Source organism: Poecilia reticulata, linkage group LG10 (genome assembly GCF_000633615.1).
Source record: "Poecilia reticulata strain Guanapo linkage group LG10, Guppy_female_1.0+MT, whole genome shotgun sequence".
Classification (NCBI taxonomy): Eukaryota; Metazoa; Chordata; class Actinopteri; order Cyprinodontiformes; family Poeciliidae; genus Poecilia; species Poecilia reticulata.
This window is the reverse complement of record NC_024340.1, coordinates 17865910-17893487: the sequence shown is the minus strand read 5'-3', so window position 1 is coordinate 17893487 and position 27578 is coordinate 17865910. Positions and strand designations below refer to the sequence as shown.

Sequence of the window (27578 nt, the reverse complement as noted above, 5' to 3'; positions counted from 1 at the left end):
AACCTCTCCGCGGACAACGACTTTAACTAAAGGATGAAAATGTAGAAAAGTTTGGACAATCCAACTAGGACAGAAAGACTTTGTTTTATCTTAAGCTCTATCAATATCATTTATGATGGAATGCTGAAAATGAATTTTAAAAAATTTCTATTTCTTCTCACATTTCAGAAATTTGCCACATCAACAGAATGTTAGAGAGAGATGATTAGAACTGTTGCCAGTCTTATGCAGAATATCAGTTCTTGTAGGCTACAGAGAGGCTCAGTTTACAGTTATTTGCATCAATATGTCTATTTCAGTCATGAAAAGTTTGTGGTATTTCTACTGGATAGTATACAAAGAGGAACATTGGAGCTATATATCATAGATAGTGCCTGTTTGATGACATGAACCAGGTTGAAAAGTCTTGAAAACCAATCATATCATGAAGTTCACGAACAGTCATTGACATTGATCAGTGTTGAAAGGCTTAGCAAGATATTTCTATGGCCTTGGGACTCCTGCACAGTTCACAATGAGAGCTCTTATCACAAATGGATCAAATGTGGAACAAAGGTGAACCTTCTTAGGAGTGCCAAGATTCAAGAGGTCACAAAAGAGCTCTGTACAGGTTATAAAGCACTACAGATCTCACTTAACTTAATTAAGGTCAGCTTTCACAATTTGACAGTAACAAAAAGGCTGGTTAAACTGCTTAAAAAAAAAAAATCAAAAGATCATAAGAGGGCTGCAGTTAACAACTATTTTAGTTGTTGATGTTCTGTTGTTTATTCTGACAATAAAGCAAAAAATAAAAAATAAAAAAATAAAATGCATTCCTGCAGATTTTTCATTTAGCTACTAAAGCTCATTTTATGTTATGTTAGAAATACATCAGAAAATCTACATGGAAAACTATTTCAATTCCTTTTTGAATTGTGAAAATACAGATGTTATTGCCTGTAATGCAGTATTATATGTTTCGCTTAATGTACACTTCATCGCTTGTAAAGGATGCACCTGCAGCTAAAAAATACTCAGCTCTTTCTGCTTGACTTAACATCAATACAGTGTAAGGTTCATCTGCTTATTTGTTATTTTTTTTGAACAAGTGATGAATAATTGAATGGAAAAAGGTGCTTAGCAAATTCTTTTCTACAGAACTTGAACCTGGTGAAGCTAAAACTATGCATCTTAAAGCACCATGTATAGAACATATTTACAGACATGTTTTTAAATCTTAATTGCCAAATGTAAATAGTCTTTGTTCAGTTTTGACTTAATTATTGCACTGCATTACTTTTTTAATGCTTTTTTTCAGTCTGTATAATTCAGTTAATGCTTATTTGACTACTTAATTAGTTGATGATTATTTCAATAGTTGACTAATTAAAAAAAATACAAAAGGGACAAGAACCTTTCAAAAAAAGAAAATCTAAATAAAAAATACATCTAGAAGGGAATAAATTATTATTGCCAAACCTGATTTTAGATAAAATGGTCTCTTTTTTCCAGCTGTATATGTTGAGACATTTCTCAACATATACAACACAGAGGGTGTAATTTGGCACCAGATAATCAAAACTATTATAAATATATTGAAGAGCTAATTTCTTCTGTAAATGATGTGGACCCAGTTTGTAATAGTTCTACTGATGTCGCTTCCACAGAAGCGATTTACATGTGTATTATTATAACACAGGTGAACAGTAAGCCATACAAGCCTTTTCCCTCGTCCCTGATCTATTCTTACAACTGATTCCCATCCTCCTGCTGTGTGAAATCACACACTGACCTCTCTTCCATCACAGTCTCCGCCCATTCGACGCCACGCCGACCTTACAACTGTCAGCACATCTGGCCAATGAGAATTCAGTTTTCCATTTAAGGCATACCTCATTGCCCAATCACGTGTCGTAATAGGCGGGCGCGTTGTGGGCCTGGTTTTCAGGTTTGGTTGCTGAGGTAAGCTCCCGTTTGAAATTTCTGACTTTTCTTTCACAATATTTTTATTCCCCATTGTGTGTTTGTGTAGACTATCGTTATAAGCGGCTGGGTGATGTTGTTTCAGTTAAAATAAAGTGTGTTTGCCGGGTAACAGTCGCTCAGAGCTTGGTCGGTGAAGCGCTTGCAAAGTATCTCAAGCATAGAGAACAACGGTGATTTTTCAACTATGACAACCGTTTATTGATTCTGATCAATGGCTGCATCGCATCTAAAAATGTTGAAACGCATAAAAGCAGCTGTGTCTGGATTATCACCTATATAAACAAGTTCACTCATTCTAAGTTTATATTAGAAATAGACATCTGCTTTGTTGGTCAGTGTATTACAACAAGCCGCTTTTATTTTTCTATTGTTTAGATTGATATAGCTAACTCTGACAGGTTTGTTTACATATGTTTTTAGCCCGTTGTTGGTGGCTCTCTGCATGCTGACAAGGAAGAAAACACGTGTGAGCAGAAACTTAACGTCCAGCACGGTCTGGGAGAGTAATTATCTGTTGTTTGCACAATGTTGTGCTACTTTCAGAGTGCCAATACACCCTGCTGTTTGAGGTGACTTGACTGCCGATCAGAGGAGACCACACACAACCACACCTCTTGTACAAGCAGACTTCTCTACCGGATGGTTTTGGATACTATGTGGAAGCGGAGAACTTTTTACTTTTTTCATTTTTAAACGGGATGGATTTTGAGAACACATAACTTGGATATACGTTTTGTGTTTTTGCTGTTGGGATTTTTTATTTTTATTTTTTTTACCCTTAAGTGGAGTCAATCAAGTTTTGAAGCTTGCTTCTGGAAGGGAACTGACTTACAAGAGCTAAAATGGACCAAGCCAGCGGTGGGGAGGATCCCAACAAGCCCTCTAAAAAGAAGTCCAGTGAGGATGAGGGTAAAAACAAAAAGCTGGTGGGTATTCTAAGCAGATGACATTTGTTGCATGAAATTAAAATTTAAAAGAGCCAGTTGCAGAAAGTTAAAGCATCTGTAGAGGTACAGAACACTCTGTCAACACACAACATTAGGCTAAAGGTATCGATGTGTTATTATTATTATTATTTAATGCAGCCCCTACAGAGTGGCTGTAATAGCAGTCAGAGTTTAGCAAATCAGATACTGTTATGCTGAGTGCTTCAATTTTCAAGGCATTAAGTGGATCATGTGATCATCTTATCAATGCTTTTCCTGAAAGTTTTTTTTTTTTTTTTTTTTTTTTTTTTCTGAAGAGTGCTCTTGTTGTGACAGCTGGACCTGTATGCGTCACGTGTTCATACAGACCTTGTTACTGGATTACTTATTGCACAGTGCAACGCACGTGGTTATTGTGGGGCTTTTATTAACCCTGTGAGTGTGTGTGATTGATAAAGGGTGACCTTAGTCAGCTTGAGGGCAGTGTCTGTCAGATAACTGTAAACTTCGGTTGGCAATGGTTCATTTCTGGCTTCCACATCTGCTCGGCCTAGTAAAGTGATCTAGATATAGAGAAAAGTGTGCATATTTGAAAAGGAGTCCAACCTGAGTCTCGCGTTAGTGGTTCACTGGTGTTATCAAGCAGTTCCTTTCTGTCAGTAGATGTGGTTACAGTTGAGGGTTTTGTTATCGGTACTTTGCAAAGTTTGTATTTTCCAATATGATAACTAAGCAGGACATTAACAACGAAAGTAGAAGTGGAATACATTCCACTTACATGTCACTTTACAACCAAAAATGTCAATTGATTTTATTCTTGTACTGGTTAAAAGACTAATGCAAAGTAGTGAATTATTGTGAGGTAGGAAGGCTGGTGTCCAGCAACGATTACAGGTGTCTCTACTTCAACACGGCCAAGTCAAATTGTTAGGTTATTAGTACAAATCTGGAGAACTTGACTGCAAACTGAGGAGATGATTTGGCCATTTCAGCCAGGGACGCATCTAAAAGTTGTATTACACTGGTGGAGAAAAGCAATTCTGAACATAAGATTTGAAAAACTTGCCACATGTTTTTAATTTGTCTGGAGTTTGACTGGGCCATTCTAACCCATAAAATTCCCACACCATAATACTGCCACGTCAAAACGTTTCACTGTGTGGAATGTTATTTTTGGGGTGCTGTGCACCATTAGCTTTCCACCAAACATCCATAGTGGCCAATAGATTTTAATTTTTGTTTTCTCAACTGATTAAATCAACTTCTTCCACATGTTTTCAAACTTCTCCACAGCAAAATCTTTGGGTTGACTTGGTCTTCTTGATGCTGTTAATGTGGAAAAAGTTCAAGGCGTATGGATACTTTTGCAAGGCAATGTAATTGGAGTTAGTTGGTGTCAGGATGATCTTAAACCAACAGTTACCACATTAAAGACGGCGCTAAGCACACTGTTCAGCTGTGCTCTTTGTAGATGTCGAAACTACTGTTGGTGAGTAATTGCACGATTAAAGACAAAAAGCTTCCCATAGTGCTGTGCTTTTCTCACTAGGAGTTGGAGCGTGAAGTTATTGAGGAAAATCTGACTGCAGCTGAGTGACATCGGTTCTTAGCTGCCAATGGCACAGCAGAAGCATGTGCTAAAATAACGTTTTCTGTTTCAGTACATCTTAAAATAGATTTGCTTATGCATGAGTTTTTATTTCCCTGAGTATTTTCCTGTGTTCAGTAACTTTTGTTTTCTAAATAGCGAACAAACTGCATAGCTTTCTGTCAGTTCTGAGAAGCACCACCTCTTGATGTGATCTGCTACAATTTCATCGACAATTTTACATTCAGACCATCGGATAGGAATCCTCTGTCAACGTTGAAGTAATCTGTTTGTTTAGCTAGCAATAATTATTGCTTATGACTGCGTTGAGCCTTTATTTATGTGGGAAAGTTCTTTTGCATCAACTCCACGTCAGACGCTGATCCCAATGCATTTCACTGTCTGCTGAAAGCACACTGTGGACTGGACTGGATTGCAGTGTGTGGACTGATGCTAAAGTCTCCACTGTGGAAGCAGAGCATTGATTCAACTTCTATAGCAAAATTATAATCATCTCAGAAGTCGACTGAAGGAGTCAATTAAGCAAAATCTAATGGCACTTGCTTATGCTGCAGTCTCCTTTGCTCCTTTGATTTATCTGATCATGCACAAACATCCAGTCTGGATCCACGCCTACACTGAGTTCATTTGAGGATGCAGTGGGTCAGCTGAGGTCTTTTTCAGTGTTTTGACATGGATTTCTTTTAAATTTGATAGTTCATAAGTACATCAGAGCATAAAGGCCATTATAGATTCAAGACAAAAATAACGTGGTCTTGGAGGAGTAAATTTCTGTCAAAACAAATCAATTTCTGGATTAATTTCACATATTTGCAAGAAAATGTATATTTTCTAATATTATGTATACAGCTGTGAAATTTATTTTGTAATTATTCAAAGAGGGGCTAGTTTGTTCAAGAGTTTTCTTCTCCTTGTTCCCTTTTTAAGTCAAAAGTATGTGTTTGTGACTCGGTGACACTTGTTAAATCAGGTGAATAAATTTGTGAAATGTTGTAGATATGCAAGAAAAAAATTTGCATTAAGCCAAAGATCTGTGATGGGAAAAAACACTTCAATTTATTAGACAAAAATTCTGAATTTATCAAAAATCTGTGGTAAAAATGTTAAGTCTAAGCATTAAGTAGTAAATCTAGGAGATTTGCTTAATTCCATATATATTTCTGATTTTAATATGTCAGAAAATCTGAGTCCGAAGACTACTCACTTATAACAGCTTGTTTTCATAGGTCAAACACCAAATATACCTTAACATGCAGTAATGTATACACTGTGAAAACCATCTTTGTAGTACCACGGAAGCTAACACCCACAGTCTTCCTTATTTCCTCTCTTAGGACGCAGCCAATCAGCATGAAGGAAAAAGAATGATGCTCCTGGATTGGCTGTGTCAAATAGCAATGCCCCATCTGCAAATAGATGATAATTCCACAGAAATAACCCATGAATACTGAACCACAAATAGGGGGAGTTTTCTGTACCTAGTGTTCCCAAGATGCTCTTTGTTGGAGTTGTCTTAACAGTGAGATTGTCCTGCTGCTATAAAAGTCCTTGTTTGACTCCTTCACAATGAAAAAAAACAAACAAACCAGAAAACAATGTATTTTCCAGGATTATATTAATCTGAGGATTACAGGGCGGTGCTTGTTTTATTCTTGGAGTTGACTGCACCCGATATAGTCACTCTATTGTAATTGTTCCTTGATAATCCTTTACAATCAGTCACAAAATTGTTTTGTTCCTCTTCTTTAAGTGTTGTGGTCTAAGTAACTCCAAAAAGAACAACTACAGTGAATAGATGAATCTCACTCTTAGTGGCTTGCTGTATTTGTGATTTTTAAAGACCTTTCTACATATTTTATTATTGCATATACAATAGCTGGATCTGGTCATTCAGGTCTGACCAGTCGTGCTTAAATCTGTCTACTTGTACTAGAATCAGCCAGGATTCATGTCAATGCAAGGTCTGAACAGGCCTACAGAGCGACTAACTGATTAAAAGTGGCCAGGATTCTTGTGGAGATGCCTTTACGCACCATGTGTGAAAACGCTCAGAGTACCCATTTGTAAACGGACCACCCCATATGTGTGATAAGACCACAGTAAAAAGGACAGCGCTACCACATGACTCAGTCTGGGAATTTATGAACATCTTGACTGTTAACTTCTACTCCTCTAATGTGGTGTTTTCAGCTTGCAGTAAATGGTTTGCAGGCGCAAAGTCGAGACAAAGTTTGGCGATAAGATGTGCCAGACAGGAAATCCCAGACTGGGCTGAAGTTGCATATTCTCCCAGAGCTAGGGTGGTGTTCCAAGAAAGTGTGATGACTTCACCACCTATACCACTTCGGAGGAGCTTGTGTAAGACGAGCAGTTTTGGTTTCTGAAGCCAGTCTCATGGCCAGGCATGTTCCCTGTTGCTCAATCTTCCTCCAGTCTAAAGTATAGCTGTTTGCAGAAACCTCAGCAGAGCTCTGAATTGAAGGAGGAAGTGATCATTCATCCCTGGGAGGAGCCTTGATTTGTTCTCCTCTGTTTACTCCCACTACAAGTCGCCTGTTTTTTGCACCATAGTTTGGTTGTAAACATGTAAAACTCATGAAGCAAAACATTTCAATGTAACAGATTTTGATGATTTCACATGTCGTAACACAGATGAGTAGTTTAGTCTGATAAAATAACTCAAGATGTTACCAAAAGATTTGGGGTTAAATAATTAAAATGCCATGCAGATTCAAGAATAGGCTAATGTCCATCATCACACACTCATTTCTGCCTAAAGCAAAGTTAAAGTCGGGCTTCCAGGGAGCAGCTCTGAGAACTGAGTGTTTATTCAACAGGTTTCTGTGCAGGATTACATCATTTGGATTACGAGGCCCCATGTTTCTGAGACTCAGCCAAGGACGATACCATTACTCTTCAGTGTTTTGAGAGAAACTTGCCTCAAAACCTGCCAGTTTTCTGGAGCCGTTTGTTTCCATACTGTTATTGCAGCGATAACATGGCGCCGTGCCATTCATTGGAGCAGGAAGATGGAATAAGATCTTTAAAAGGAATTTAGTTGTGCTTGTTTGGCAAGAAGGGAGAAATATGTCCTCTGTGCATACCAGAGTAAAAGATGACCTCAGAGTGCAAATTGAGAAAGGGATGCCTCCCACTCTCTTAAAAAAAACAACAAAAAAACAATTGGGCTGTATATTTTTCACTGTGTCGGATCATGCGTACTTTTAACCTACATCAGTGAAGAAAACAGGCATTGGATCCATTCTTATTAGTTTTAGATAAAACAATGATGATGACTTTTTACAGCTTGTCAAATCTGGTCTCAAATCTCACAACTTCTGTCTCTGCTTAGGCATGAACAAATTTTCTGTGTTGTTATAAAGAGTATTAGTATATTCAGAAATGCTCTCTTATAAAAATGCATTTATCTGCAAACAAATTATTTATTAATTAAACTGATAAATATATTTTACGTGAATGCACTTTAAAACGTTTATTAAATCTCAATTTTTACATAAATAAAATTAACCTGTTTTGCATGCGGCTGTGTATTTTGGATTGTACATGGTAAAAGTCCCTTAACCCTTCCCATATTTTGTAACAATAAAACTAACTTCAATTGGAATCTTATGTGATCGATCAACTTTGATGCTCAGTGCAACTAGCTTCAGAAGTCATCTGGATTGTAAAATGGTTCTTTTCAACTCCAGACTTTAAATTTCATATGTAGTTGTTCTCCATCCAATCTTACCAAACTCCAGCTATTTTACATAGAAGACTTGAGGAATTTTCAGTCTGTAGGTGTGTCAGGGATTTGCACAGACCAGGCAGAGGGAAGAAACACTGAAAACTTTCAAAAATAATTCCTAATTTATTTGCAAAAAATGTAAAAAAATAAAATAAATATTAGTTGGGCCCAAAAGGGAGTAACATAACAGACTTAAACTTGTGTTGTAACACAGAAAACTCGAGCATAAACTGAACTGATGAACAAAATATGAGGGAAACTAACAGTGGTGACACACAACGGTTAGTAAACTAACATACAAACTTAACCGATAAACAGATACAATGTGACAAAACATGGAAAAGCTTAGGTTATGACTATTTTTGCAAGCCACTGCAGGTTTCGACATAAGAAATGCAGAATTGCACTTTAAAGCAATGTTTTTGATATGCAAATTGGCCATGTGATCAGTTTGCTCATGATGAATCATGTGGAGCTTTCCATCTGGCAGAGCATGCTGACTAGTGAAAGGTGCAAACACAACTGAGAAATTCCTGACATACTCTATCATGTTACAAACCTTGCGGTAAAACTGGTAGCTGTGTCTGTCTGTGGATAGTTTGTGGCAGCCATCTGTGACAAGTACGTATTTCAACAGTTTGTATCCCATCAACACTGATTAGTCAATCTTTTCTACTGAAGGACTTTTGAATAAAGTTTAAATATGTTGAGAATTAATGGGATAGTTGGCCAGTGGTGCTTTTTGGAGTCATGCTTATGAAAATTGAACAACCTGTTGATGTAAGATCCAAAAACTAAAAGATAAAATTACTTTGCATTGAAAGTTAATGACACGTGCACATTTTCATTCTTTCTTTTTTTTTTCACCATAGGAAAAGGACTATGGGAACTAAAAACTACTTACAAAAATTCTGAGACGAAGCCAGAATTCTGAGGTTTTTTCCCCAGAATTTGGAGAGTTTGAGTTCTAACTCAACTTCAATCTGAGAATTCGGACTTTTTTTCTTCAGAATTTCTTAGAATTTGGAATTTATAATCAGAATTTTCACTTTTTTTGTCAGTTCTGACTTTTTTTCCCTCAGAATTTTCTTTTGACATTCATGCAGATTGGCACGAAGGAGCAGCCAAGTTTTTTTGACAGCGATGCGAGTTGAGCAGGAGGTGAACTAACTTTCTGAGGAACTTGTTGGATTTAAGTGATCTATTTTTGTATGTGGTTTATTTTTGGTTCAGTGGCCATAATCCTCTTCCATAAATTATCTTCTTGTAATATTGAGAGTATTAAAGGAATGTTCAAATGAGAATCCTAAAGTTTTATCCGATTGGTTTAAAAATGTCTGTAGTTCTCTGTTGCTGAACCTACACATATTCCAAACTTTACTTAAAGTCAGGTCATGCTTGTTTCCAACTTTGGACTCAATTTAACATTCTAAATGTGAAAAAGTAAGACAACCTTGCTGCTAGCAAGCAAACTGATGGCTAATCAAGCTACATCTAGAACTCCAGAAAAGCATATTGGTTTCTGCTTGAATGCCTTCAAATGACTGGAAAAACGTGCTGGGCGGAAATTTAACTTTGGAAAATAAGATCCATAAAAGAAGAGCAAAAACACGTCTCACTATTTGAGGGACAAAAAGGCAAATAGATTTGTTACAGAAATGCAAGCTGTATTGACAAAGCTGTGCCATCAGGAGCGGTGATATAACAGTTCTGTGTTTTTATTAGAGATAAGTTGTGAACAAAAGTGCTTCAGTAAACTCGAAGCTTGTGTTTTTTTAACCCCTGTGCCCTGGACCCCTCTGCCCTGCTTGATTCAGATGTGTCTGCTCCAACGCAGCTGACTTCAGTGATTGAATCAGCTCCTCAGCATGTCATCAAGTTCAGCAGTAAGCTGCTAATTAGCCATCAGCTAATATCAGGTGTGATGAAGCAGGTCGGCATTAAAACATGCAGGGCAGTGGGCTCTGAGGAGCAGCTACAGAATGCTGGAACAGAAAGTTTCAGTAGGCGTCTGAGAGAAGAAAGTTACTACACAGAACATGGAAGATTTGTTTTTGGTATTTCAAATCCTTTGAACTCCTGCATTAGTATTATATGTAGAATTATAGTCTAATAGAACATACACGCCAAGGGGCACATTATTAGTCCAATCAAACGTACACCGATTTATAAAAAAAGCTGAATTGTTCCCCTTGTACGAATGCATGTCTTCTTTGAACAGACGTGTAGATTTGATCACATTTACCAAAATGAAATAAAACGGAGAAGTAAAGTTCAGGTTTTATTGAGCAATTAAGTTGATGCATTCTGATTTTCACATAAATTGGGCAAGAAATTCAAGCAGAGTAATAACAAAACGACAAAAAAACTTTGCATCGATCAGATGGGACAGGCGGGAATTGGTACAGCAAATCTTTTCTTTTGTCATGGCAGTGATAAACAATTGGTGTTAAATGATTGATATCCTTAATACTGAGGATTTTCTTTACTTTTTGCTTCTTTACAGTAGTAAAACTATTTTTCAGTCCATATGGATGATAAGCCGTGTAAAGAAATTACCTTGACAATTGCATATTAGGATTTTCTTAATTGAAACTGAATGTATGCTGTAATATAGAAATGCAGGATATGATTATTTCTTGGTTGCAGTTCATAGAAACTATGCTCTTAAGTTATAACTTTCTTTTCTGCAGAAATACTCCCTTCTCTTTGCCTCTCTGAAACAAAGGACAGTCTGATGTTTTAGTCACTTTGTGCTGCTTTAAAGGGCATAAATATTATTTTCCTCCTCAGTTACATTCAGACTTGGAGCTCACCACAGTTATTAGTTTCCATGTCTGAACTTGAGAGAAATATGTAGAAAGAGGAAAAAAATAAGTTTAGTTCTGTTGCTTGGAGACCTAACAAACTGGCACCAGTTATAGGAAGCACATGATTTTGTAATTCTTACTACTTTTTCACCAAGCTTAATGCTGGACGTTATGGTTGGGAGGGAGGTAAAAATACTCAAAACATCTATAGCTAGACATCAAGAGAAAATGCTAAAGCTTTCTGTGTAACAGAAGCGTGATCTGTTATGTTTTCTTTCCTCAGTTTTGGGTTGAATCTTCCCTTAAAAATGAACGTTTATACCATATAATCTGAGTTGAGTAAAGTGTTTCTGATGGAAAGACCAATAAGCAACCACATCAAATAATAATAATAAAAAATATCCCCCTACAGCCACAGAATGATAATCTTCAGGGAGCGCTTTTATGAATTCTCCTTTTTTTTAAATTTTTTTTTATTTTTTAAGTGACCGTGACTCGGTAGTCTTTGTTATGATCTGTTCTTTGTTTGTTTATTTTGTTAAAACCCATTGAAGATGGAAAGATTATTGCATTTCACATTTCATTCTTTCAATGAAAAACCTTTTCTGGTTCAATTGTATAAAAATATACAGTATGCTCTTTAAAAAACACATTTTGTAAAACAAAAGAAATCTCTGTAAACGACACCAAAATAAACATGTCTTGTAGCGCAAAAGCTCAACATAGGTCTTTGTCATTGCTCTACGGGGGAACTGGAAATCCATGTGAGCCACAGAGAACCTTTAAATTCTTAAGCTATTAATGATATGATTGGCACGTTTTGGAATAGTTCAGTTTTGTGCAGCAATTCAAGTTAAACACATTTAACTCTGGGAATATTCTGTTCAGTTCAGCAGCTTTATCTGATTTATCAAATATTTAGAAATCATAGTTCCAGTTTTGAAGAACAGAAAGTTAAATGGATTACTCTTTTAAGACATACCCAAACATGTTTCACCAAGCAAAGATTGCAGTTGAGATCAAAACTATGAAACTGCCATTTTTAAGTTGGAATAAAGTGAACAAGGCAGGGAGTCATCTTAAAGCTTGGGACAGTTTTGACAGTATCACATTGTGAATCATGTTCATGTGGCATTTGAAGATTTTTAGCATTTTGATTTATGACTTTGAGAGAAGCCTATGGGAATTATTTTAAGTTTTGCTAGCATGCGGGTAGCACAAGTTGTCAGCTTGTTGAAGATTTCATGCTGCTCTTTCTTGCCTCTTTTCTGTTTGGTCAATCTTGTGATGCAGTTAAGATGAAGCTTTCCGCGTAGTAGTTTTGTGTTTTATTTTGTGCTGGTCGGTAAACACAAAGTGCTAGACCGACGTGTGAAAACCAGCAGGAAGTTGACCACATTTCAGTGCTGTAATGGCATTCAGGAAGTGGGAGACAGGAAGTGGCTCAGAATGCTTCAGTAGCACAGCGGAGGAAACCCTCAAATTCACTGGTTGGGTGTAACTCTGGAATAAGCCTATAGTTTGTATAGATCACTGGGTGGGACATAAGACAGGTCACTTAATAATCTGTTGAAGATAATGGGTGTACATCAGAACAGAAATGTCTGTTTTTATGTCACAGGAAATGAATCATACTTTCATAGTTCCACTCAGCGGTTTGATGATTAATGACTGAAGGATGTTTTGACTGTGTTGCTGTAGTCAGATGCACACCAGGATGAACGTGTTTTCCCTTCTGTCACTTATATCGAGTGCTGCAGGGGACATTTTTCCACTCCTAAAATAATTGTTTTTTAATAGTCATAAGCTTTACTTAAACATCTATGGTCAAAAACAGCTTTCTTGTGATTCTGTTTTTCCCCCCTGAGTTTTGAAATTGCAGATCTGAGTCACACAGTGTGACATGCTTATAGACTAATACAGCTGCTTCTCAGTAAATTACAACATAATCAAGAAGCAACTTCTTTTCAGTTATTCAATTTGAACACACGGCACAATATATTTAAAGCATTTATTTCCGTTTATCCTAATGATTACGACAGATTATAACGACTCAAATACAGTCTCTCAGAGCAATAAAAATGATTTTTTTATTACAGAGAAATTATGCTATGGGCCTATTAATCAAGGGGAAGACTTCTGGCTTTACAGTTGTGTGCTGGTCAGTCAAGAAGGGTAAACAACAAAATATATAGCCATGAAAGTCTCAGAGAAACTGCAGCTGGAGTCTGTGTCCTCACACAGATGTATCCAGCACAAGGGGTGCAGCTGTCACATTCCTCATGTTAGGCTTCTGCTAAACCAGAGACGGCATCAGAAGTGTCTTAGCTACAAGAAAAAGAAAAAGGAGTGGACTGTTGCTTTGTGGTCCAAAGTCCTCTTTTTAGATTTTAGATGAAAGCAATGTTTGCATTTCATTTGAGTATCAAGATCACAGAGTCTCTAGACTCTTTAGGAAGAGTGAAGTGGCACAGAAGTAAAGCTTTATGAAGCCCGATGTGAGGCTTCCACAACCAGTGATGTTTTGGAGAGCCATGGCATTGCTGACTAAGGGAAGGCAGACACTCAATAGAGTAATGAGGGTTTTGTTATCATTGAATCTGAATCTTTGAATTGAATTCCTGAAATCAACTTTTTGATATTCTTATTTTATTTTTTATTTTTCTTGATATAATGAAAACTATAAAAAAAATTAAACATGATTATTTTATTTATTTACCCAGGAAGAAATACTCATTGAGATTAAAAATCCCCTTTACAAGAGTGCCCTGGGTTATACAGCAACAATACGGGACATTTTCCACCTTTAGACATTTTAAACACGACATTTGATTCTAGTTAAACAAATATCATAAAACCTCTCTGGCTCTTGATCTTCAAGAGCCCTTTAAAACCAACGCCTCAGTCTTTAAAAAGTTGCTGAACTCCATGCCTGATCCATGCCGAAGGAAAACTTGTCACAGGCCTTTTAATAAGTAACCATGTTTTAAAATCTTGTAATGGTGATGAACTTTACTTGAATGTTAACTTTCATTGGTAATGTCACATGTATCTCAAATACCTGGGATTATCTTTAGAACCGCCTTGACTGAAACCGTTGTAATGTAGGTATATCACAGGAACCGCTCAGTCAGTTTGCAGAGTTTTACTTGTCAGTGATTTGTAAAAGTTAATCGGCAATACATTAGTTTCATCAGTCTGTAAAGTGCAAATCACTCTGTGTTTAATGATGACCAGTTTAGAAAGACTTTTAGAAACCTCTGCTGCATTTAACGGCTCCATATCGGTTCTACTGAGAGTAACGCACCATTAGGACGTTTCTTTCATCAGAAACGGAGATGACCCGAAGGCAGTTCTGTGCTTTCTCGTTTCTCATGCAGTCACATGGTTGGGTCATCCAGTGTGAAGTCATTCAGATTTTAGCTGCTCTGGCTTCTATATCCTTCCTCTTTTCAGAAGATGCCATTTTAAGAAGCTGTAAACAATGTCTGTGCCTTTTCTGAACAACAAGACTCAGCGACCCGTAACTTTTTAAAGTATTAGCTAGTAATAAAAACTGTAGGGCATTTTTTGTTGGTAATTGGCTGATGACTACAAAGTTTTAGACGATATTATCTGATTTTGTGATGTTTTGGTTCTAATGGCAAAATCCTTAGGTCTCTGCTTTTTTGAATCTGCTGCTTGTTATTGTGCTCCAGTATATGTATAGCCTTTCTTTACTCTTCATGCTATTCAGATCTATTTCCTGTAGATCGAACTGCTGGCATTTGTGAAGGACGGGGACCAAAGCTGCCCCAGAAGAGCTCAAATCTATGCATATTTTGAAACGCTAATATACAATATCCACTAGACGGTCGCTTTTTTTTTTTGGTTAGATTAATTTTTTCAGAATTGGCTGATCCAAATGAGGATCACATCGAAAGTAAAATGCAGCAAATTGTAATGCACAGCTGTCAGATTAAATGCAATTTCATTAAAAGGGACATTTTGGCATTTTTATAACCATTTACCTCTAATCCATGACAATACAATACAAATTGACAAAGGAGCAAACAAAATCATGCTTTGTGTCCATGAACTTAACCTTTTTCATATTCAATTATTTCTTTAAATCGTTCATTGTTTAGATGAATTAGGAGATAAACACAATCACACAAATGTGAAGATATGATGTTTAATTTAATGTTGTTGTTTTCCAGAGACTTTTGTATACAACGGCAAAAGAAAACAGGTGAAGCTGGTAGATATGTATTGGACTTACTGTATCACATTTCCTGCCTGTAGACTGAGTAAATTCTTTTTCATTAGGTATCGGAGATAAAAAGCTGATCTCCAAGTTAATCTGTCACATCTTTCTTCAGTTCTTTTGAAGACCTAAATACACCAAATGATAAGAAACTGTGTTTGACGTGTTCATTTAGAGTCTCAAGACTAACTCCTTTCTAATTTGCTTTTCCAAGCAGCTAATAAGAGTGAATGTTTAAAGGATGGCTCTAATTCCAATTCAACAGGTTAAATTGGGGTCTGACAGTGTAAAAAGTGCAATTCAAACCAGAAAGACTCTCTTTGGCACTTACAGTTGTCTGTATTCACGCCCAAAATGTCTGATGATGTTTGTTCACATGTGGAGCACATTTGGAGGATGTAACTACATGTTGACAACATTCATTAGACACTTAAATGAGTTTATTCTGATCTGATTTGGTTACACAGGGGGAACTCTGTGCAGCTTGATGCCACTCCCTCAAATTGCTCATATTAGAAGGATTCCTGTTAATTTTATTTGATTACACAAAGATAATTTGGGTAATTGGAAAATGAAGCCCTCTAATTCCTGAACTAGATTGACCTTTGGTGTATTTAGTTAAATGAAAGCTTCATGTTTCCTCTACACTTAATGGAATCAATATGGTAACTTTGCATAAATATAGTAAATAAATTTATGCAAATTAAGCCTGAGACCCCTTAAATAGTAATTTACGAACTTCTCGTTTATGGTTTACAATGTTGAGATGTACTCCATTTGTGTTGCTGAGGTGAAATTAGCAGATTCTCAGGAAATGTGTTGTGAAATTATAATGTTCAGTCTGTGAATAAAGTTGTTTTAACTGTGTAGTGTCTGGCAAAACCTGACAGCTGTGGTTGCATCAGACTCCTCTCTGTCAACACTTGTTACAGTGCTGTGAAATATACCACCCACTGCAGTTTTCTGTAGTTTCTTTTGTCACACTCAAACATTTCAGAACATTAAACAGACTTTAACACTGGACAAGACAACCGGAGTTGGTAGAAAAAAAAAAAGTCTTTCATGTGATGATTTTGCTTTAGTGCCAAAAAGTTAGCTAGACCAACCAGGTCCTATGTGTAAAAGAAATTGTTTCATTACAAAATGACTATGATCGACTGCATTTTTAAAAGTTCTTCTCATTTCCACTGACCACATCCAGACCTGATTTCTGCCAGACCAACAAAGTGAGAGTTGTTATCCACAAGTTGGAATAAAAGAAGAATAAAGAGAAAAGAATGCATGCCTATGAAGTGGCCTAGTCAAAGTCCAGGTTGATATGCTGTGTTATGACTGTTCCTGCTAAAAAAACCACACACTATGTGTGAATCGTGACTATTGAAAGGATTTTCTCCCCTCTGATGTTGGATTTATTGCTGCAAAGGGTGGCACAACCAGTTATTAGGTTTAGGGGGACAGTTGCTGTTTTACTTTGGCCAGATTGGCTTGGGTAGTGTTTTTTTCTCTTTTAATATGTATATGCATTTTGCATTTACTCTGGCTATCTTCTAATATAAAACTTTGTTTGATCTGGAATATTTAACGGTGACAATAAAAAATAAAAATGTGATAAATCCGTAATGGAGCGAATTCCATTTCCAGACAAACCCTTCATATGGCTGTAGCTAATTAAAGTAAGACCTAATTTCCTTCAAGTTGTTTTACAAAGGCATCGTGGTCTCTGATTTTTATGGTGATAGTTCCAGTGAGTGAGTTAAATACACCATACAGATGCTCAAGTTAAATTAGCTGAGTGCAGGCAGCTCTGCTTTTGAAAAGCGGTGGAGTTATAGTCACTCTGAAGCAACATTTATCTTCTCTCCGTCTCAGAAGTCAGATTATTACATTCGCCACCTGGTATGAGTTTCCAATAAAACGGAGCGATTCAACAATATGTTTCGCATTCAACCGCAGTTTGCTATGGCAATATTAGAAGTTGTTTTGTGAAATATGCATACTGGTACAGTTTCGTTTGCCCCAAATTGCCTTTCAAGTTGTGGGATATTGCTTTGTGTTTTCATTTTTGAGGATCTGCACGGACCCATGATCAGATTTGATTAAGGAGGGACCCAGAGCTAATTTGATTAGATTATTTAGTGGAAATATGTGTTTGGTGATAAACATTTATTACGATGAAAAAGTTTACTTTAATAAGCACGCAAAGCCCAGAGGACATGGAAGCTTAATTGTTAGGTGTTTAATTGCAATGTTGCGATGCTGCCAAGATAATGGGCAAGGAAAGGCCCTCAAGTCAAGGCAATTAACCAAACAGTGGTTTGATTGTTGTTAAATTGATTAGAAAATGTTTAAGTACTCTATCTGTAAATTAGCTATTGTTTCACGCAGTTTGCGACTGCCAGAGAATGCTGGGCTTAATGACACATACGCTCTGAGTTGGTAATGGGAAAAGTTGTCGCTCAGGTCAGGTTGCTGTTGTGAGTAGTGATGCAGCTTTATGAAATGCATCTAATTGTGCCTTGGTGGAACTGATGTTTGTCTGGATTAGTGATGCCCAGGTGGTTACCTGGCTCCCACAGGGAAGAAGGAATCATCTGGATATGATGCATGGGGAAGACGACATGTCTGATACCTGGAAGAGGAATACAACTTCAGGGAACGTCTAAAACCTGCGCAAGATTGACACGTTTTGTTGTGTTTAATAGCTCCATCTTCCAACTGTTGATCAGCTGTTGCAGACGAAGCCGGTGACAGATATGGCACTTTGTGTGTCTGCATGGAGTTGCCCAGAGCGACAGCTGATGGAGACTCGCAGAGGGAGGTGCAGGTTAAAGCCAATTTGTTTCCTCGCCCCAGTATCTGTATTTTCCTGATTAGAATAGTGGAGAAATCCACGGCTGGAGGCAGGCTTTATGACCATCACAGCCCCACATCTCCCGACTCATTAGTACTTTACAGCCCAGCACCACAACATATGGCAGAGTTGTTACCGATTCCCATTTGAGGTGTGTTTCAAACGGCCGTCCCTTGCTGAGCCACAACCCTGTGGCAGCGCGCTTTCTTATTGTGTTTGAGGAGAAAATAAACATCTGTTCCAGCTGAAGTTTTGGTGTAAATCTTTTCTGTCCCTGTCACCACAAAAGATGCTCTTCAGAACCATTGCGAAGAAATTCATCTTTATGCCTCGGCAGTGTGTGCTGCTTTTTTTTTTTTTTTTTAAGTATTTGTTTCACACACATCTACGTTTAAGCAAAACTAACTTGCATGTTTCAAGTGGAAAAACCAATGTGGGTGTTGGGTGTCAGGTTGTTTTCCTTTTATTCATTTATATTTGTATGTAGGCATGGGCCATTATGACATTTTGATGATGGAAATACCAGAATTTAACAACATTAAATAAGAATTTATTCAAAACATGATAAAGCTACTTTTCTTTGAATAAGGCTCTGGTCCACGTAGCCAGAAAAAAACGATCATTATCTGGTGCGTCATGTTAAAAGCATTGGTTTGCTTTGATAACTGGCCCATGTCTGCATGTGGGTCTTATGTCTCAATTGTGTATCCCTGGGGGTCATACACATTTCTTTTTAATTCACTTTATTATTTAGGATTATTAAGAATCTGTGAATCATTCATTCTTTTGTTTTTCAATTGACAACCACACATCAAAAAAAAGTTTTTAAATCGGATGCGAGAATCACCCCAAAAAACAAAAAAGATCTCGTTTTTCATCTTTTAAATGTTAGTTTTGTCTTAAAAAATCTAAAATGAAAAACGGGTTGCCGGAACAAATTTTATTTCAATAGGTCAATGCTTGTTTTCCCAAAACTTGGAAATTGCACTTTGTGAAAAAGTGTGTTATCAACATCAGGTGTTATGTTACATATTTGACATGAAATGGAGCAAATACTAAATATTTAGACTCCCAAAGCATTGAAATAGAAATTAAAGGTATACCATATCCTCCACAAAAATATAGTAAGTCAAAAGTGCTTCGAATGTACAATTTTAAGCATAATGCAGGTGAATAAATAAAAAGCAGCTTAAATGATCTCTAATTGTAGAAATCTGCAACCAAAACATTTGACAAAATTCCACATTTAACAAATGTCTTTTTCAAGATATTTCACCCAGAACTCACAATCTTCTGATGCTAATATCCAAACATGGTAGGATGTTCATCTGCTGTAGTGTTCAGGAAATTTCTGAATTTATTCGATTTTTTTTTTCTCTCTTTCTCCAAATGACAATATTTGGTAACACTTTATTTGAAGGGGTGTGCATAAGACTGACATGACACTTTCATAAACATGACATAACATCTGTCATGAACATATAGAAGTCTTTATGAATGTTTGACTGTTGTCATGAAGTGTCATTCGGTAAATAATGACACTTTTAATGCAAAGTTGCTCTAAAAGTTGCATTGAAAGTCCATTAAAAATGCCAACTTTGCATTAAATTATCATAATTTACAAAATCATGCAAAGTTGGCATTCATAAATACTTATGTTCATGACAGATGTCATGTTTATGACAGTGTCATGTCAGTCTTATGCACACCCCTTCAAATAAAGTGTTACCCAATTTTTTTTTATTTTGGTTGTCAGTTAAAAATGGAAAGCAGAAATAATGTACATAGATTATTATTAGGTGTGTAATTCACATGTACAGTACTCAGTATTTGGTCACATGTGTAAAACATAAAAGGAGGCACTTCTTGCTGCGAGTCTAAAACATTTAGCATTTGTTCTTCAAGGGACAAATTCTGAAAAAACAAACAAAACAAAAACACATGTGAAGACACCTAAGGTGGGATACATTCTGTGGGTTTGGCGGTGTTTTTATTTTCTGTTAGATATTGTTTTTCATACTGTGCCCTCCCTCCAACAGAACATACACATAAAAACACTGGCTGATGATATGGTAAGGTGCTTGGTTTCATTTTGCTGTGACCATCTTTGTTTCACACATTTCTCACTTGTTTTTCCGTGATTGCATGAAACTTTTAATATACACCTGTGGATGGATCAAATGTGCCCAACTCCAACTAAAATAGTAAAGGCCTTTTACTATTAAACAGCTACTAGTTTATTTCCTTGTAGCTGTATTATTTTCATAGTACATTACCAAGATCATTTTAAGGACCAAGTTAACAAAGCAAACTGCAGTGTTGTTAAAATACTCTTAATTATCGACATCTGTGAAAAAACAAAAAAAATTGTAAAAAGGCTTAAAATTAATTTCAATTGTTGCAGTAGTATAATCTCACACACAAAATAATAGAAAAATTGTAACTTTGATTTGAATACTTTATTCAGTAGGGATCAAATATTAACTTTATAAAGAATAATATCTCTTCCAAGTTTTTGTCAACCTACAGTATAAGATTTCTGGGCTATAAATAGGACTTGAGGGCTGTTTTATTTTCTTCAACATGGAAAAGAAACTGTAAGGAAACTCAAGTGAGTTTAGTTTGCTTAAACTATCGTAAACTATACTGATTAGTCTAATTGTATCCATTATTAGACTGATGAAGGATTTCTTTATATTTCTCAATATCAACAACATTTGTAAATACTATTATTTTGAGAATATTTTGAGTCAAACTAGGATCAGTTTACTAATGATTTGATAAAATAAAAAAGAACCTAAAGAAACAAAAATTAAATTGCTAATTATATCCTGTAAACTACTGCAATGGGGAAAAAAAATGTTTATGGCTTTAAAACTGAACGTGCAAATCTAACTTCGATCAAACATTTACCGCTCACTCAGGAGTTTGAAAAAAGGGGGTTGCAGACTTGTATTTTGAATTGTCATTACCACAATTAATAAATAAAATATTTAATATAATTGGAGCTTGAAAAATAAAGTTAATCTCCCACCATGCTCAGTGCAGAGGAGGTGAAAATAAAAGCTCACTGGAAAAAACCTGTAGCAACAAGACAAAACTTAGCAGCCTCAATGTGTGACGCACATTGAGGCTCACGTTCAAATGTTTACCAGGGGTGAGGAAACTGACCGTGGTCAAAAACTCCTTGATTTCTTACAGTGATGTCGCTAGAATTTAACTGATTTATTATCCTTCTCTGTTTTTTAACAAATACTATCAACATGCTGTACATTTGATCCATTGAGTCATACTTTATTCTCATCTCATTTGCATGACAGCCCCTTCCCCTACTTACCTGTTACTAAGTAAACCTAACGATCATCCTCCCTGCATGTGTCCCATGTATGTTTTCTATTCGGAGCTAAACTTTCCCAGATTTATTAATTTAATTAACCGATGAATTCAATAAATGTTTTTAATCGCACACAAATTGTATTTGATATTTTGTCCTTGACTTATTAAAATGGCATCAGTACAAAACAGGTAATTATAACAAATCTGATGGTAAGTAAAGTCCTAAGACATTTAATGGAGTCTTATTACGTTTGATGGTATTTGAAACTTGTTTTGCATTTCTTTTCAATGTTGAGAATTACAAATTTATGTCAGGTTTCAATGTTTTTGATTTTCTCTTCACTTTGCAGCTGCACCTTTTAGCTGTCCTGACAATAAGGGTGTTTTATGTTTGCAGTAAATTGTGCACAACCAGGTCCTGCGAGCAGGACATTTTCCAACTTGCTAAAGCACATGAAGTTTTTATTCCAGGTGGCCTCGGCCATTTTTTTTTCTCCTGTTACACAGACTGTTGTTGCAATATTTTCATTTCTCAAATGTGGTTTTCTTTCAGCGTGATCGTATAACAAGTTTCAGGAAAACTGGGACAAAGAAGGAGAAGCCTCTTATTCAGCACCCGACTGATCCCATCTCTATCCAAGCCGAACTCCCTCAGCCGCAGCCTTTCTTTGACGAGAGATCCATGAACCTCTCGGAAAAAGAAATAGTTGACCTCTTTGAGAAGATGATGGTAAGCTTTGTTTTCTTTCTTCTCCTTCATTTCGTCTTGATATTACAGATCCTAAGTTCACTCAATAATAGAATCCAATTTAGAATGCTTCATACAAACAATATGTAGAAGTTCATTTTGAAAAGATGTATTAATGTCTTGGTATTCATGGTTCCTTGTTTTACTGCAGAGGACATGTGGTGTGTAAAGCAGTTTTAATATGAACATGATTGACCTTTTTGAGTTGGCATAGTTTTTTCCAACTGGTTAGAGGCAAAAGTGAAAACATGGCCTAGAGGTCTCCCTAATGATCAATCAAGGTCAGATTAAACTGATGCTGAAAAGTATCATTGTGTATTTCTGAAAATAGTAGATTTACATAGTCGACCCTAATCCATTTAATGTAAGATCAATATTACAGAGGATCAGAAAACTTTCAGATCTCGTTTATAATCCATGACCTTAAAGCAGCTGCCCAAACTTGTTGCCACGAAGGCCAAAATTGTCTTGTTAAAAGCTCATGTAAACCACAAAAATATGTATATATTTTTTATTCAAAATAGAAAACATATATTTTTTTTATTTTTTTTATTTTTATTTTTTATTTGCTCAATAACAAAATAACTATGCAAGACTTAGGTCAGCATAGCTGCCTAATTTTCGTGATTTCTTATTATGTGTGTGAGTAAAAGTTGTTGATGTTTGTGCTTTCTATTTACTATCAAACTAAGATGAATGCAGTAGCCTGGTTAATAGATGAGTAATAATTTATGTCGTACCTAACCAGCAGATAGTACCACTGCAGACCCCAAATATCCAAAAACCAGCTGCCACAGAGACAGTTTCTTCCCTCAGGCTGTTAATCCAATTGACACAATGAACACCATACAGCCAGAGTAGTTAGCTGCTGTGTGTAAAACAAGATATGCATATTTGCGCTATATTTTAGCATAAAAATTACCAGTGCATATACAATTATATATACATAGTGTTGTATTATTTTTATGTTCCTCAGAGTTTGTATATTTATATGAGATGTTTATTTCAAGTCAAATTCCTTATTTATGCACATAAACTTGGCAAAGTAAGCATATTTTGATAACATTTTACATATATTAAGACTTTATTTTTCTGTAATAATGTTGGCCTTAAAAAAAACAAAACAAAAAATGTCAGACTACTAAATTTGCTTTCAGGTTAAATTTACCATAAAGTTTAAGAGTAGATATATGATCAGATGATTGAAAAGTTCATAAAAAAATAAAAATCAAAGTGTGATGCAAGTTGAGATGAATGTGGTTAAACACGTGAACACAGATTAACTAACTAATTCAATTTTTCATGTGTGGTTTCCAGTTTTGGGGAATTAGTCAGTGTGAGTTTCCAGGCATGCTAGGATGCTATTTAGTGGGCAGGAGACATCGTCAGTGATGGAGAGAGAAGTTTTGAAAATATCCTTCACTGCATACAGATGGTTCGCCTCCACCCAGGTCTGAGCCGGCTTAATCAATTTCTGGAGTCCACTGGTGTTGTACGCCCTCAGGCTGTTTTCCCAGTAGTCCTCGGTGTGGTAAATGGCACAGGCCAAGACAGATTCATGCAATGCCGGCAGTCCGTGTTGTGTTTTTTTCAACCCCTTCACCCAAACATCAAAAGGCAGGAGATTCCTCAGGAGGCAGGACAGAGCAGTAACTCTGTTCTTTTTTTTTCAGAAAGCTGTATTGTATTTTCCATTCTTTTTTTGCTGTCCAAAACAAAGATTGATGCATGTCATCGAGGAGTTGAATGACTTTTAATTTGTGACTAGAGGAAGTCTGGAGCTGAACCCACAACTTAACCCTGGATTGAGTGGAAGATAGTGGATGGATTGATGTTAAATCAGGCAAGATAATCACATGGCTCTGAAATGATCTTTTTCCCCTGAGAAACTCTTTTAGTGAACATTTTCCCCTAAATAGTGAAGTCAAGCCCTTACTTTCCTCTGTTTTTGAGAGCCTCTGACAAGTGTATTTGTATTTTGCACATTCCCTAGAACACTGAAATGACTTTCCCCTTCTCTGCCATCTTATATCATTTTCATTCTTTTAAAGCAAATTGTCCATAGTTGATATTTATTAGAAATTATTGTTGTTATATGTAAGAGATCGACAATTAATCAGTGACTGAACTCTGATCCAGAAATGCACAGTATTGTGGGGGATGTAGGCAGATTTAAGTCTTTAGCCACTCAACCCCTCACAGCCAGCTAAGCAAGGTGGGTGGCATCAACTAACCCACACTTTGGTTACCTAGCAACTCACTCACTCWAAGGTTACCAAGCAACAATCTGCTGAGTAACTTGTTCAGTAGCAGGTTGAAGTTTCGCCAGTGGGTCACATAACGGCTTAAAAATAAACGACGTGGAGTGAACCTTGTGGATAAAACAGGAAAAGTCACGCCTCCAGTTTGGCAATTACTCAGATATTTAAAACAACAACAACAACAAAAAACAAGTCAATAATTATTGATACTGAGAAATACTAATTTCAAAAGTTCATGTAATATTTGTTTCTCTAAAGTTTTATTTAACTAGACCGGGGTCAAGAAATGTCTGGTTTAGGCTTTTTATTCTCTCCACAGAAGTAATTTGTTGCTTTAGAGGCAGTATAATACCTTAAAGCTACCACAAAACTCATCAAAACAAACTAAGAAAATATGCTACATTTATCTGAATTGGTTATGTGGAGCCTTTATACTTTTTTACTTCTTGATCTTATCAGTCAGCAATCCTTGCTGGGACCCCTTGACCCGTTTTCTCATTATTCAAAATTACTTTTAAAAATTCCTCAAATAAAACATGTGCACCTAAGCAGTGTCTACATTTACACCAAACCAACCTAATGCTGTTTAACAACACATAACCTCTGAGCACTTCATAAAATAGATTTCTTTTTTTTCTTTTTTTTTTTTAAGTACAGCTACAAATTGCAGTCATTTTGGTAACTTATTGTCAAAAGGCAAATGCTTTCTCTTTCGGCGTCACGTCCTTGGTCCCAAAAAAATGAAATGACACCAATGACTCCTTTTACAGCTCGTACACTTTCTTTAATACAAAGTACAATTGGACTGAGTCATGTTTTAACCTTTGACCATCACATAATCAGTTGCTTCCATTCCCAAAATGCATGGTTGTCCTTCACGGGGTAGACCTTTGCTTTACAGTTTCTGGAAGTAGAGAAAGTCCAATTTCTGTACTTCCACCTTGAATTGTAACCCTTTTATGAACTGTTTATTATACTTTGTTGGGTTGTTTTAAACCCAAACCACGTCAGTGCTTTTAAAGTAGTTTTTTTTTCCTATCATGAACGGAAGCAAGCATGCTTTTCTAACGTCCAGATGTATTTTTAATGCATTAAAGACAATTCTAGGGTTGCTACTGATGCACATTTTAAAATGGTCACACCAGTGTTTTGTTGGGTGTTTAATGATGCATCACTGACATGCTCTTTATCTGATTGTAATACAATCACCTGCTCACTTCTACATTTGATCCTGTTGTTCTGTCTCTCTGTGCCCAGCATAAAAAGAGGATCTTCTGTGCTTTTATGTATCATGAAACTATCCATTCACTTGTCTGCCATTGTGCAGCCCCTACAATGCTGCCTCCAGAGTGTGGCATTCAGGCTGCCATCCACATTCTCTTCTTTCATCATAGCTGTAGAAGCCTGAGTGTTGCTACTGTCAGCTCTTGTCCTCAGGCTTTCACAGTCATCTCTTTTGTGCTTCCCCGTCTCAGTGCTTGAACTCCAACCAGTAATGTCCCCAAAATTGAGTCAGGTTTTATCGTTTGGGTTGTCTGACATGCATTGCCTTGCTAAAGTGTCACAACCCCTTGAACCTTTTCACATTTTGTTGAGTTGCAGAAACAAACTTCAGTGTATTTTATTGGAAGTATTTTTTATGCGATAGGCAAACCAAAAATGGGACCTCAGGACAATGATGCATAGTTTTTCCACATATGTGACAAATGGAAAATACACAAAATGGGTGGCATGCATTAACTTTGATGCCCCTAAATCCGATGCTCTCCTTCCATATTGATTGAGTTTGAGTTACAGTGAACCAGTATATTTATGTTTAACTTGAATCCAAATTATTTGCAAATTTTTTTTGTAGAGCATATTTAAATTATTTGACAGAAAATTAAGCTTAAGATTTCTACATGACACATTATTGGCTGGTGTTTGCAAAGTAGTCGGTCCAGATGTGCCATTTATTTTTCTTGGTGCCGATTTGCTATAATCTTGAGAAAGGAGATGATGATGCTAGCTTAGATGCTAGCTTATGCGGAAGAGCAATAAACAATTTCAACTGTGTACATATTAATTCACATTTAGGTACATTTGATGTTTGAGTTATTAAGATAGGCACTTGTAAGGTGTAAGATTGAGTTTTTGTTTTGTAACCATTTCTCAAGAAACTGAAGTTGGTTTCAATCAGAGAAACAACTGGAACAATTCCACCTCATTTTTCTTACAGTACATAAACTCTTCAAACATGGACTTGATTATTCTACAAGCGGAGTCTTTTAAAGTCAGTTTTGGGATTATCTGAATCAGATTCTACAAATTGAAGTCATCTTCAGCTTCATCTGTTTTTATTCACCTCGTTGCATGTCACCATGTCTGACAAACCATAGAGTCCTCCATCTTGCTACAAGTTTCTCCTACCATGTTGTGTAATGTGCTTGGTTCCTCAATCTGGTCGAAACGGGAGGTCGATTCTCAAACGAACCAGTTCAAGAAGGAGAGTATGAGATACTTTATGTTTTGAATATTGTTTTATAAACGCTGCTTTAAAATTCTCCAAAACTTTCTCCATAACCTGTCTGTTGTGGTCTTATATTTAGGTGTCAGTGTGGAGGAAACACTTTTTCAGATTGATTTATTTTAAAAAATCCTTGAAATGATTGAATGACCAATCATCTTTCTTCCACTTCGCCACTGTGCTCTGCTTTGTGTTGATCTGTCCTGTAAAAGTTCAATAGCCTCCATTGAATTTGTAACTGAACAAAATATAAAAACGGTTAAGAGGTATGAATACTCTTGAAAGGCACTCACCTTCATGTGTGTATATACAGAGGAGCTTTGGAACACAGTCAACAAGTTGTGATATGCAGCCTAAGACAACTGCAGAGCTTCGTGAACTCAGTTGCGTATTTGCATGAGCGCTGCAGTAAAACAACTCTCCAAAGACTGAAAGCGATTGCTAATCTCATTCTGCATTGAGAGTTTCAAATAAACTGTGTGCAGGGCCCATATTTTCTTACAGCAGTAATGACTCACAGTACCAAATGCAATCATTTGACACCGTCATGTTTGTGTAACCATTGTTCT

General features: G+C 36.4%; 1 protein-coding gene across 9 annotated transcripts in view; it reads left to right on the top strand.

The window, feature by feature from the left end:
* The first annotated feature begins 1887 nt into the window (after positions 1–1887).
* The window catches only part of diaph2 (diaphanous-related formin 2), a 450956-nt gene continuing 425265 nt past the window's right edge, over positions 1888–27578 (top strand). For 8 of the 9 annotated variants that reach the window (XM_008420582.2, XM_017307147.1, XM_008420584.2 and 5 more), the window contains exons 1-4: positions 1888–1944; positions 2512–2894; positions 20198–20230; positions 22048–22224. In XM_008420582.2, coding sequence (XP_008418804.1) covers positions 2811–2894; positions 20198–20230; positions 22048–22224 — 294 coding nt within the window. In that variant the 5' untranslated portion in view covers positions 1888–1944; positions 2512–2810. The remainder of the gene's footprint in view (positions 1945–2511; positions 2895–20197; positions 20231–22047; positions 22225–27578) is intronic. The other variant, XM_008420583.2, reaches the window with a different exon arrangement.